Source organism: Mastigoproctus giganteus, chromosome 5, assembly GCF_048544385.1.
Source record: "Mastigoproctus giganteus isolate SK-2022 chromosome 5, ASM4854438v1, whole genome shotgun sequence".
In the NCBI taxonomy this organism is placed as follows: Eukaryota; Metazoa; Arthropoda; class Arachnida; order Uropygi; family Thelyphonidae; genus Mastigoproctus; species Mastigoproctus giganteus.
Window position 1 is genome coordinate 119,748,533 of NC_143579.1, and position 14,243 is coordinate 119,762,775.

General features: G+C 37.7%; 1 protein-coding gene across 2 annotated transcripts in view; it reads right to left on the reverse strand.

The window, feature by feature from the left end:
• Positions 1-14,243, reverse strand: part of LOC150085662 (actin-binding LIM protein 2-like) — a 579,562-nt gene that overhangs the window by 286,898 nt on the left and 278,421 nt on the right. For both annotated transcript variants that reach the window (XM_090374167.1, XM_090374166.1), the window contains exons 5-6: positions 13,543-13,669; positions 57-150 (exon numbers count right to left, since the gene is read on the reverse strand). In XM_090374167.1, the coding sequence (XP_090230293.1) occupies positions 57-150; positions 13,543-13,669 (221 nt within the window). The remainder of the gene's footprint in view (positions 1-56; positions 151-13,542; positions 13,670-14,243) is intronic.

A 14,243-nucleotide genomic window follows, 5' to 3' on the forward strand; every position in this document is an offset into this window, starting at 1 on the left:
TAATCCCAGATACCAATTAATAATAATTTTTTTATTAAATTTATAAATACACATACCTGTAACACTTTTCCAATAATATAACGTTCACAATGGTCACATTTAACTCCAAAGAGTTTCAGGTAATCTTTTTCACAATATGGAATACCGTCTCTAAAAATGAAACCATAAATGTTTTGATGTTTTGATAAATGCTTTACAATATGAAATACTGAGCTGTAATTCAAGAGGAAAGTAGAAATATACAAACTTTAAAGAAAAGAAATAATAATTAAATATTAAGTATTTCCTATTTTCTTCATCAGTAGACAACCGGAGTGGAATCCACTAAGGTTTCCTTATTAGATTTCTCATCAAAAGCCCATTTTAATTGTACAGTGAAGCCTCTCTAAAGTGGACACAACAGGGAGGTGTCCACTCTGCAGAGATTATATAGCCTTTTTCAACAATTCAAAACAACAATTCTGCAGAGATTATGTAGCCTGTTTCAACAATTCAAAAAAATGAAATCCGCTGTAATTGGTTGCTTACTCAGTTATTTTTTTTTTCATTAATTATCATTACGCATATGTGTTTCAATTAATTAACTCTTAATAAATAATGCAAATGGCTTTGTTCATAACATTTCATTCTGGCAGTTTCATTTTCATTATTAGATCACTTACTAGTTGTCCATATTCTTCATTTTTGCTCACATAAAATTTTTATAATGTAATAGGATACATCCTCCCTTTCACTGAGTCACTTTTTTTTAAATTTCTGCATATAGTCCTACTGCAAACAGCAAGAAATTTCATCAAGAAATAAGCTGTTCAAACACCATAAACCATAATAAATATATATTAGTTTGTACAGTTCATTTCTTGATGGTTAACAGATACAAAGAAAATGTCTGATTTAAAGACATGATTGAAGCAAGAAATTTCAGTTCTCAATAAGCATGCAATCAATGTAATGCCTAAGAAAATTTAGCCAACCACCATTTCTCACTACCAAGTGAAACTGGTATATGATGGTACATGAAAATTGTCATCAGCCCACACTCAAAAAGTGCCTCCGTAGCCAGGTGGGAAGGAGCAGCAGTGCATAGCACACGCTTCTTGATTAGACCGGGGTTTGAGCCCATTACCACCAAATACGGAGGATGCATAAAGGTCAGGGAATGATCACCGCATATCCCAGAGCAATATGGCCTTAGTTGCTAATGCTCCTAAAAAAAAAAAAAAAAAAAAAAAAAACACTCAAAAAGAGCTTGAAACTGCTGTTGTTAAGGCAGTCACGAAAGTAATGTAAAGCATTATATAATGTTTTTACTGATATGCATGAATATCAATTGTACAAGGTCTCCCTTTACAAAAATATAACATTATTGTGAAAAGGATATCTTCAAGTTTTTATTCACCAATCAAAAAATTAGCATGCTGAAGTAGGCAGCAGCATAATCAAAAAAACTGTAATCATGGAGAAACTTACCAACAAAATTCCATCCTCTTGGTTTTGTTGTCGATTGGCAGCTTCTATATGAGTTGTAACTTGTATTGTTCATCCTCAGATGGCTATAACATGTTTCACAATGTTGATCTTGACGTGTTGTACATGACTGCACACTGTAGGGATTTCTCTGGGCTTTCTCAAAACAAATCCATATGCCCTCACTAACTTTTCTTCAGCTACCACAACTGCCAAGATGATTGCACAAACAGGCATCCTTTATGAATTTTCCATATTACTTCAGAATTGTAAGTCTACTTGGCTTCTTTTTAAACCATGTTTGAAATTTAAGCATAGTTGCAGTGGCAGACTGCAGCTCGTTGAACCAAAGTGTGCACTGCACCTTCTCAGGTGCGTAAATTACACCGCAATTACTGTTTTGTGATTATGATGCCATTTACCATAGCGTGCACTTTTCTGGTTGGTGAATAAATACTTGAAGATATTCCTTTCATCTGGAAGTGGTTTCAGATGTAAAGGAGATTTGTGGACATGAAAATTCCTCATGAGTTACTGGCAAAAATTATCCATGCAGTGTCCCCCTCCCTTCCCTGTTATGCACATATCGCAAACTGAATCCTGTATACAGATTTGCTACAGTACTGTTTCTTGCTTGCGCATGCGCTCTCTCTTTTTTGAGAGACAGCATTTCTCAATTTGGCAATTTTATAGCCTTGCTAAGTGATGTGCAATAATGGTACTGCATCAGGCAGCCCAAATAAGTATGTAAACATTCCTTAGTGGAGAGTGCATTAATGATATATTTGCTATATTCTTCATGAGCAAAAAAGAGGGTTAAATCCAAACCATAGGCCATCGTACGTCTAATTAGTATTAGACTTCTGATGACTATTGCAAAAGCCTGTTGACCAATGAAAATGTGTATGTGCCCCAATTATCCTTGAAACTATGTACATCTAGGGAGGTTGAAAATATCAAAAGGCCATCTATTAAAATGTCTGTACTGATACATTTGTATTGCTGAAGTATTATATTAATACTTTTGGCTGGGAACACAAGCCTGAGTGTCCACAACAAGAGATGTCCTTTTTAAATACATAGTGAACAAATGGTAGTGAATGGCATTAAGGTTTCAGGGAAGAAGAAAGTTGTCAATGAGCTATAACCATACAAAAAATTTGTCATCAAGGAGCTCAGTCGTTGGATGAAGAGGCAGTGGAAGAGTGCCTCAATACTGACAGCGAAATATATGAAATGGTAATGATTGAAAATCAAGGTGATGATAATGATGTGAATACCAGTGTAGAAAAAAAAATTTTTTTTTTTTTTTACTAACACGATGATAATCATTAGAGAAAAACTGATTTATGGGATGGAACAGAGGAGCTTAATTTCAAGGAATTATATAATGACTATAGTGTTTGTTGTTTGTTATTTGGTTTTTAGGAGAACAACTAAGGCTCCGGGATATGCGGTGGTCATTCCCTGACCTTTCCGCATCCTCCGTATTTGGTGGTGAGGGGCTCGAACCCCGGTCTAAATAAAGAAGCGTGTGCTACGCACTGCTGATCCTTCCCACCTGGCTACGGAGGCGCCATACATATAATGACTGTTTATGAAATTCAAGGACTTGAGCTAAAATAAAGACCAAAATACTGTCACAGATATTAGTGGTACAGAAGACTATGGCAGATAAAAGCTAGTCTGTTTGTTTGGTTTTTTAAGGAGCATTAGCAACTAAGGCCATATTGCTCCGGGTCATGCGGTGGTCATTCCCAGACCTTTCCGCATCCTCTGTATTTGGTGGTGACGGGCTCGAACCCAGGTTTAATCAAGAAGCATGTGCTACGCACTGCTGCTCCTTCCCACCTGGCTATGGAGGCGCCGCTAGTCTGTAATCAAGTCATAAAGGAGGTTAGGGAAGCAAAGGCAGATTATGAGAAATTTATAAAATGTGTTTCATCAAGCAAATCTCTGCAAGATCTACAAAGAACCTCAACCTTCAACTTTCAGAGCCTATCTCCAGAGAGCTATCCCAGATAGATGATTTTTGCTCAGATGATGCCATGCAATTATTGATTACCAAATCATCACTCCTACATTTAAAAGCAGAAAAGGGACAGTGAAGTTAAAAAATGTTATTCTTTGTTTTTAATTAAACCTGGCACTCCAAATTCTACAAAAAAAAAAATGTTCTTGTTTATACAACGGCAAGCCCACGGGTCAGCGGAGTTTACAATAAATCAATCAATACAAATGTTAATCGTATTTAGCGGTCACAGGCTTGAACTCCGGTCTCGAAGCGTGTGTTCTGCTGCACTTGCGCTCCTGACCACTCGGCTATGCCAAAAGTCTGGTATCCAGTAACCTTCAGACCTCATAATGATCTGGATAAATGTTCCCATACTATGTTTGTTACCTATTTTTATATAATGATTTAAACATAAAACAAACAGTATTTAACTTACAAAAGCAACAATAATATGATAGTTGATAAAATTAACAGCTATACTTCCTCACACGAAAACTATTGACAAAAATAATTGCAAGTAATTGCAATAATCTCATCAACAAATTTCACTTAATGACACTGCATAAACAACAGCTGTCACTTCCGCACTACTCAAATATGCATTTAAGAAGGTATATAGAGCAAGGACCACTAATCTCAAACAGATGATTAATGAGTAAGAGATATTTTGCTGAGGGAGCCTGTTAAATCCCTTGATGCCATTTTTACTATTCAGTGTGTGTGTGTGTGTGTTATGGTGGCTCCAAGGCAATAGCCCAGCTCCACCTTTGCTCTCTATGATGGTGTAGAAACTCCAGGCCACTTTGCCACCAGGGAGCAGCCAACACCTGGGCAGCTGCTGCCTGGTCCCATCCCCAGGTACAATAAAACTGGCCTGGTTCTACTTTCCTATATGTGCTTATGTGCACAAAATCTTGCACCCACCAGTAAGGTCTATCAGTGCTAACTGGAAAAATTTGGTTTCCAGTTCCTTTTCAGTTGTAATAAGATCATTCAACTTCCAGTTAGTATTAGCCAAGTCACTGCTATCTTAAAAGTTTAAAAACTTTTTCACATGTGAATGTGGATGAAAAATATTTTTAAACTTAACAGCAGTAAGTTCAGAATCATATGTGGCAGGGTTGTTAATGAAGTAAGGACAGTACGCTGCTGCAGCAAGATCTAGAAAAGTTGAGCAAATGGGCTGAGAGGTGGCAACTGAAGTTTAACACTGACAAATGCAAAGTACCATATGGGTAACAGTAACCCCAGAGTAACATACCAACTGTGCGATTTTACACTCAGGGTAGTGGAGAATGAAAAAGACATGGGAGTAATTGTGCAGTCAGATATGAAGTTTTCTGAACAGTGCAGACAGGCTGCAAGAGTAGCTCCTGGGATCTTGTCAATGATAAATAGGAATTTTTCTAGCAGGGATAAGGAGGTGATTATCCCCTTGTATAAGGCAATGGTCAGGTCACACCTTGGGTACTGCATAGAGGGCCGGAGGCCTCGTTTTAGCATTAGCATTAGCATTAGCATTAGTAGAGGCATTTGATGCAAGAAAGCAAGCTTATGCAGCATCAGCCAAAAAAAAAAAAAAAAAAAGTAACATAAATAAATAAAAATAACCACTTCCACTTCACCCCTCTGTTCATTCGAAATACCTGTCCAGCTGAGCCTTAAACTTATTTAGGCTATCAACTTCCACGACAAGGGATGGAAGTCTGTTCCACCCACCAACCACCCGCTGGCTAAAGGCAAATTTCCGCACATCTATCCTACATCTGTCTTTCCTCAATTTGAATTTATGCCCTCTCAGGTGATTTTTCTGAGCTAGAGGAAGAATCCCATCAGCATTGAGCATGCTCAAACCATTCAAGGCTTTGTACACCTCTATCAGATCACCCCGCTGGTGCCTAGTTTCCAGACACTGTAATTTGCAAAACTTAAGCCTTTCTTCGTAAGAGAACCCCTTTGTCCCATTCACCAATCTAGTTGCCCTTCTCTGTACTCGTTCCAGCAGCTCTACATCCTTCCTGAAATGAGGCCTCCAGGCCTGTATACAGTACTCTAGGTGTGGCCTGACCATTGCCTTATACAAGGGAATAATCACCTCCTTATCCCTGCTAGAAAAATTCCTATATATCATTGACAATACACCATGAGCTACTCTTGCAGCTCGTCTGCACTGCTCAGAGAACTTCATATCTGCCTGCACAACCACCCCCAAGTCCCTTTCATTCTCTACCACTGTCAGTGTAGTACCACAGAGTTGATACGCTGCTCTGGGGTTGCTGTTTCCCATATGTAGTACTTTACATTTGTCAATGTTAAACTTCATTTGCCACCTCGAAGCCCATCTGCTCAACCTTTCCAAATCCTGTTGCAGCAGCATAGTGTCAGTAGTGTCCTTGACAACCCTGCCAACCTTCGTATCGTCTGCAAACTTGGACATTAAGCCTGATATACCATCATCAATATCATTTATAAATACAGAAAACAATAAAGGCCCCAATACTGAACCCTGAGGGACTCCACTAATAACATTAGTCCACGATGAGCAGTGTCCATTGATTACCACTCTCTGTCTTCTCCCCCTCAACCACCCCTTTATCCATAGCAGCAACTTGCCTCCAATGCCACACTGCTCCAATTTGTGCAGCAGTCTTCCATGTGCAACAGTATCAAAAGCCTTTCTAAGATCCAAGTATATAATATCAAAGTTATTCCCTGCATCCAGTTCTTTTGTGACTGCATCATAGTATCCAATCAAATTGGTCAGGCAAGACTTCCCCTTAACAAAACCATGCTGTGTCCTAGCTATAACTGAAGTCTTGTCTAGATGATCCTGCAGTGCTTCTTTCACCAGTGCCTCCATTAATTTTCCGGGAACAGAAGTTAAACTCACAGGTCTATAATTACTTGTGTCAGCCTTTGATCCCCCTTTGTGAATTGGGGTCACATTTGCACATCTCCAGTCAATGGGTACCTCCCCTGAGTCCAAGGAAGCTCTCATAATTATGGCTAAGGGTTTGCTTACCTCCTTTGCTGCCTCCTTTAATATAACTGGATAGATCCCATCCACCCCAGGTGCCTTTCTTGTGTTTATCTTCAACAATTTCTCCTCCACTTTGTTCTCAGTTATTACAAGATTCTCTAGCTTACTGCTAGAATTGAATACACCTCTGGCATTCCCCTCGCTGAATAACTCCTCATGTGTGAATGTCGATGCAAAATATTCATTTAGTTTGTTAGCTACCCGAGCAGGGTCATCAACAGTTGACCCATCGATCTCAAGTGGACCAATCTGATTCATCCCCTTCCTTCTAGAGTTTACATAAGTAAAGAACTCTTTGCTGTTTTTCTTCGCATCCCTTGCCAAGGATCTCTCGTAATCTGCCTTCGCCTGCCTAACCTCCTTTGTAACTTGGTTACAGATCAACTTGTATCTATCATAGGCATCCGTGTCACGTGTTAATTTGTATGTATCCCATGCATTTTTCTTCTCTGCCATATGCCTCATTAGTTCATCTGACAACCATTTAGGCCTAAACCTTGAACAATATTTCTTAGTTGGTATGTAAAGCCTAGTAGCTTCCACGATAAGTTCTTTGAATGCTTCCCATTTTGAATTTGCTGTTGGCAATATCATCAGTTGATCCCACTGTATAGAATTTAAATACTGTCTCAGTCCATTGTAGTCGCCTTTACGAAAGCAATACCCCTTCCCTTTACCCCTAATGGTAGTTACCTCTTTGAGTAACTCCCACTTCAGCACACTGTGATCACTGCCACCAAGTGGTTCATTTATCTGCAGATTCTTAATGCATGAAGAATCACTACTGATAATCAAATCAAGAGTATTACTCCCTCTAGTTGCCTCCCGAACATGCTGATGTAGAAAACAATCATCCAATAAATCCACAAAAGCCTTGCTACTGTGTGAGTGACCAGCCCCCAAATTCCAGTCAATATCTGGGAAATTAAAATCCCCCATTATAAGACTCTCTGATTTACTGGCCCACTCTATTTCTCCGAACAGTTTCTTATTATACTCATCAGAGTCATTAGGCCTATAGCACACTCCTACTCTCAATTTTGATCTCCCAATGCTTATGTCACACCAAACTGACTCGACACTGCACTGTCCAGCGATGTCGACTGGCTTCACTTCCTTGGATTTTATGTGTTTTTTAACTAATAGCATAACCCCTCCTCCCTTCCTATCCTGTCTATCCTTTCTGTAGACATTGTACTCCCCAAATTCCAGTTCTGCATTTCTTATATCTGTGTGACACCACGTCTCTGAAATCCCCACAATATCTGCCTTTGATGTTTTGAGCAATACCTCAAATTCATCAAATTTATTTACTAAACTCCTAGCATTGGTGTACACACAAGTATACATGCACCTGTTCTTTTTCTTAGCTACCCTAACACAACCCATGTGTTTACTTGTACCCCAATGATTCCCAGCAGTCTCTGAAATATCCTGCATCTTATTTTCCAGGCTGCGGCTCATTCCAATAGAAGCAGTGCAAGAATCACTTTCACCTCTGCCAGTGGCTACTGTTAATCTATTAGTCCTTGTATCCCCCCAATCTAGCAGTTTTCCGACCCACCTAACATTGCCTCGATAGCATCAGCAAACATTCTTGTACCCTTTCTATTTAAGTGTATCCCATCCCTGTAGAAGCAGTCTCTCCTGTTTAGGAAAGATATAGAGCTGCTAGAACGGGTACAGATACGGAACAAAGGGTTACTGTTACCAAGAAAGGCTGAAGTCTGCAAATTGCAGTGTCTGGAGACTGGGCACCTGTGGAGTGATCTGATTAAGGTGTATAACGCCTTGAATAGTTTTAGAAAGCTCAATGCTGGTGGGATTTTTCCTATTGCTCAGATTCTGCAACTGAGGGGGCATATATTCAAACTGAGGAAAGACAGTTGTAAAATAGATGTGCAGAAATTTGCCTTTAGTCAGAAGGTGGTTGATTGCTAGAACAAACTTCCATCTGTTGTGGAAGTTGACAGCTTAAATAAATTCAAGGCTGAAGTAGACAAATTTTTGGAATGAATGGATGGTTGAAATGAGAAGGGTTTTTTTTTTTTTTTTTGTGGATTTATTGGAGGATTGTGTTCTACAGCAACATGTTCAAGGGGCAACCAGAGCGAGTAATACTCTTGATCTGATTATCAGCGGTGATGATTCATGCATTAAGAATTTACAGATAAAGGAACTACTAGGTGAGAATGATCACAGTGTACAGATTGGGGATTTACTTAAAGATGTAACTACCATCAAGGGTAAAGGGAAGGGTTTTTGTTTTCGTAAAGGTGACTGCAGTGGTCTCAGACAGTTTTTAAATTCTATACAGTGGGATCAACTGATGATGTTACCAACTGTGAATTCTAAATGGGAAGTCTTGGAAGCTACTAGGCTTTTCATACCATCTAAGAAATACTGTTCAAGGATAGGCCTAAATGGATGTCAGATGAATAAATGAGGCTTGTGGCAGAGAAGAAAAATGTGTGAGATGCATATAAATTATCAGGTGGCACAGAAGACTATGGCAGATAAAAGCTAGTCTGTTTGTTTGGTTTTTTAAGGAGCATTAGCAACTAAGGCCATATTGCTCCGGGTCATGCGGTGGTAATTCCCTGACCTTTCCGCATCCTCCGTATTTGGTGGTGACGGGCTCGAACCCCGGTTTAATCAAGAAGCGTGTGCTACGCGCTGCTGCTCCTTCCCACCTGGCTACGGAGGCGCCCTAGTCTGTAATCAAGTTATAAAGGAGGTTAGGGAAGCAAAGGCAGATTATGAGAAATCTTTGGCAAAGTATGCAAAGAAAAACAGCAAAGGCTTCTTTACTTATATGAACTCTAAAAGGAAGGGGATGAATCGTATTGGCCCACTTGATGTTGGTGGTTCGACTGTTGATGGTCCAGCTCAGATAGCTGACAAACAGAATAAGTACTTTGCATCTACATTCACACATGAGGAATTGTGTAAGAAAGGGGAGACAGAAGTTTACTAATCTCTAACAGAGAGCTAAATGATTTTGTAATAACAGAGAGTAAATTGGAAGAGAAATTGTTGAAGTTATACATAAAAAAGGCACCTGGGGTAGATGGAATCTATCTAGTTATATTGAAGGAGGCAGCGAGGGAAGTAAGCAAACCCTTAGCCATAATTATGAGAGCATCCTTGGATTCAAGGGAGGTCCCCACGGACTGGAGATGTGCAAATGCATCCCCAATTCACAAAGGGAGATCGAAGGGTGACACAAATAATTATAGACCTGTTAGTTTAACTTCTGTTTGGGGGAAAATAATGGAGTCACTGGTTAAAGAAGTGATGCAGGATCACCTAGACAAGACTGCAGTAATAGTTCCGACAGAGCATGGGTTTGTTAAGGGGAAGTCTTGTCTGATCAATTTGATTAAATACTACAATGTGGTCATAAAGGAACTGGATGCAAAAAATAATTTTGATATCATATACTTGGATTTCAGGAATGCTTTTGATACTGTTGCACATGGAAGACTGCTGTACAAATTGGAGCGGTATGGCTTTAAGGGAAAGTTGCCGCAATGGATAAAGGGATGGTTGAGTGGGAGATGGCAGAGTGTGGTAATAAATCTACACTGCTCTACATGGACTAATGTTATTAGTGAAGTCCCCCAGGGTTTGGTGCTGGTCCCATTGTTGTTTTGTGTAGTTATCAATGATATTGGTGAAGTTATATCAGGTTTAATATCCAAGTTTTCAGATGATACAAATGTTGGCAGGATAATTAATGACTGTAAGGACAGTATGCAACCGGAGCAGGATCTAGAAAAGTTAGCAGATGGGCAGAGATGTGGCAACTGAAGTTTATCATTGACAAATGCAAAGTACTGCATATGGGTAGCAGTAATCCAAGAGAAATGTACCAACTGTGTGGTAATCTCTCAGTGAGGTGGAGAATGAAAAAGACCTGAAGGTAATTGTGCACTCATATATGAAGTTCTCTGAGCAATGCAGATGGACTGCCAGAGCAGGTCAAAATTCCTGTATATCATTTTGTCAATGATATACAGGAATTTTGCTAGAAGAGGGAAGGAGGCAATTACCCTTTGTATAAGGTAATGGTCAGGCCACATTGTGAGTACTGCGTAGAGGTCTGGAGGCCTCATTTTAGGAAGGATGTAGAGTTGCTAGAATGAGTACAGAGAAGGGCAAGAAATTGGTGAGAGGAACAAAGGAATGCTTTTACCAAGAGAGGCTTAAGTTCTGCAAGTAGTAGTAGTAGTGGCATGTGATGCAAGAAAGCAAGTGTATGAGCTTATGCAGCATCAGCCAAAAAAAAAAAAAATTTACAAAATAATTCCCTCTAAATGTTTGTCTAGTTCCTCCTTAAATTTATTTAACCTATCAACTTCCACAACAACAGATGGAAGTTTGTTCCAGCAATTAACCACCCGCTGGATAAAGGCAAATTTCCGCACATCTATTCTACAGTTGAGGTTGTATAAGGTCTTGAATGGTTTGAGCAGGCCCAATGCCGATATGATACTTCCACTTGCTCAGATTAAGGAACTGAGGGGGCATAGATTCAAATTAAGGAAAGACAGTTGTAGAATAAATGTGTGGAAGTTTGCCTTTAGCCAGAGAGTGGTTAATTGCTGGAACAAACTTCCATCTGTTGTTGTGGAAGTTGATAGGTTAAATAAATTTAAGGAGGAACTGGACAGGCATTTGGAGCAAATGGTGTGATGTTTTTTTTTTTTTTTTTGGCTGATGCTGCATAAACTCATACACTTGCTTTTTTGCATCACATGCCACTACTACTACTACTGCAGATAATTCACCAATGAGCAATGTTTTTTTCAAGATGGAGCAAATAATAGTAATAATAATGAGTATGTAGGGATTGGTGAAAATCCTCATCAAATAACTGAAACCAATTTCAGTCAGATGTGTGTGTGTGGGGGGGGTGTAAATCCTGCTGGGGGATCCTCATGGGACAAGCAAATATATAGGCTGTGTTGTGATTACTAAAAGCAAACACATATTCACATTCAGGAACAGATATTCAAAGGACATTCATATGAAAAACTGCGAAACCAACAAAATGTGAATTAAGCAAAACTGATGATAGTCTTGTATTGGATTACTGCTCAAAATCTGTTTGCAACGTTGATTGCTCATACAGCACCATCTGGCAGCATTATTTGGAAATAGCCAATTCTCAAGATGGTGACATCCTTGCAGACACAACAAGGTAGAAATGTGATTAGTAATCCAACTTTTGGATGCAGAAGGAATAAAACCTGCTGATATTTATAGCAGAATACTGGATCAGTATGGTTAAGTGTGCATATCAACCTACGAGCAGGTGAATAAATTTGAAAATGGCATTGAAAGTATTGAAGAATCTCTGCAAATATGGCAGCAATGGAAGAATACATATGAGGAAACAACTGTTTACTACTGAAGAAACTGAAGAAAAGTGCTTCTTTTCTCCCCATTTGGGTTAATGGGGAGAAAAGAAGCACTTTGAAAAGTGAGTTTTCAATCGATTCCTCAGCATTTAACACCAGAATTGAATGATGGCAATGTGTCTTCTGTGCTTCTTGAACAGAATGTGTATGCAACAGACAAGTTCTTAGAACACACAGTGACCACAGATGAATCCTGGTTGCACTATTAAACAAATTCAGCTGCACATCATCTGACTTTGCAGATGGTGTTTTGTTCTGTTTGCCTGCTTGTTTTACATTAGCACTGAAACAACATAAGGCCCTGTGTCAGTGTATTATGTCTTTTATCTGCACATTCTATGGTTAGTTCTTGTTTTCAGGATTTATAAAAAAAATAAATAAAAAAAAAACAGCAATCCTCACTGAAACACAACTAACTCAGCCATATTGAAAAATAAAAAAATAAAAATATAGCCCATAAATATTGCTCCATTTAGATGGAATTTCTACCTAGGCTTCTCCCACATCATATGGGAGAACAGAATCATAGTCTCTGTGCCAGCTGTGAGGGATATAAATAATAAGGTAAAATAAATATTCTAATGCCTTACCAAAAATGCCTTTAAAGTACAAATTTTCTCAATAGAAAAGCAGTCATCTAGACAGCTAAGTGTATATCTACATTTCAAATTTTGAATATCCCCCCTGCCTCATGACTGTTTTTCATATTTCAACTACTTCTTTCATTTAATGTTTCTGCTCAACAAGATTAATTTACCATTCGTATTACTACATGTTGAAGTGTTTATAAGTGCCAAGACTGCAAAACAGTTTACACAGTTATATACAATGAAACAATGTCAAAAAAATGAAGATAGAGTGCACTCTGCTGATTGTAATCATGAACAATGTTATCAACTTTTATGAAGTCCCAATCAAAAGTATAAGAATACATAGGAAAAATGCCATTTATTGCAATCAGTGCTTCAGTTCATGTTATATATTTTTTGCCTTATCACAGTTTACCCATGCACAGTGGAAGGGGTTACATAACAATCCCAATTTGTTCATAAATTCTGACACATTGTGTAGTGAATTACTGATTTTGCTTCATACAGTTCATACTGGTTGTTGTTGGTGTCAATACTCCGTGAAAGAAAGTACTGTATTTGTACTCTTACTGTTTTTATTGCAGAGAATTAACCCTTTTCTTGATTTTAATATTTTTTTTGTTTGTTTTGAATGATTTGTATGGTTTTACAGAAACTTTGTGATAGTTTCAATTTTTATGGAAGAAATATGGACAATCAATTGTTATCACTTTAGCCCTGAAGTGATCACAATAAGTGGAGTACACTGTAATTTTAAATTCTTTAAAATAATTTAAAAAGTATGAAATAAGGCTTTTAACATTAATGTGCATACAAACAGATAAACTAAATAAAATTAATACAATACACTGAAATGCCAAATTCCTTTACAGGAATAAAATAGAAATAAATTTATACCATGTCAAAAATATTACCAATAATGATAAAAGCAAATCATATATTTTTTGCATAACAAAGAAAAACAGCACATATTAGGATATAACTATTATTAATATAACTACTAACTTATCCATGTATTCTCCATGAAGCACGGCTTCACAAGCGGTACACTTGAAGCACCAAATATGCCACTCCTTATCCAAAGCAATGAGAGCTTGCCCTTCCTTTAATTCTTCAGTGCAACCAGCACAAGCTAAAAAACAAAGAATTCAGAACACAAGTGAAGAGAAAAATTGACAATTTTTTGCTAATATTTTATAAATGTCTACTAAAAATGGCTTTTGATTAGTGTCATTAAAATTTTAAATATGCATGAAATAAATATACAGACTAAACCTACAAAAATAGGAAATTAACAAATGATCAAATCTTTGAATGATGGAATTCAAAATCGGTTGAAAATTTTATATATGGATTATACAAGATGTTTCAAAAGTATGTGCAAAAATTCTGAGAAATATTAATGGTAAAAATAAGAAAAAAAAAGTCACATAAGCATAAGTCTGATTCTGAACAGTTAAATAGCTATGGTTGTTTGAATTTTGAAATATGGGTATGGTATAGATTTATGGATGGTAAAACATAATAAAGGTAATAAATTAATTAAAAAATAAATAAGAATAAGTAGTAGATACCCAGTAAAATATTCATTCATACTAGGTACATCTCTAGCTTATTCTCATTTATTTTATTATTATTTAGTTCTTTTTTACTATTCAAAATGCTGGTCTGTTCAAAATTAAACATGTTTATATGACTTCTTTTTG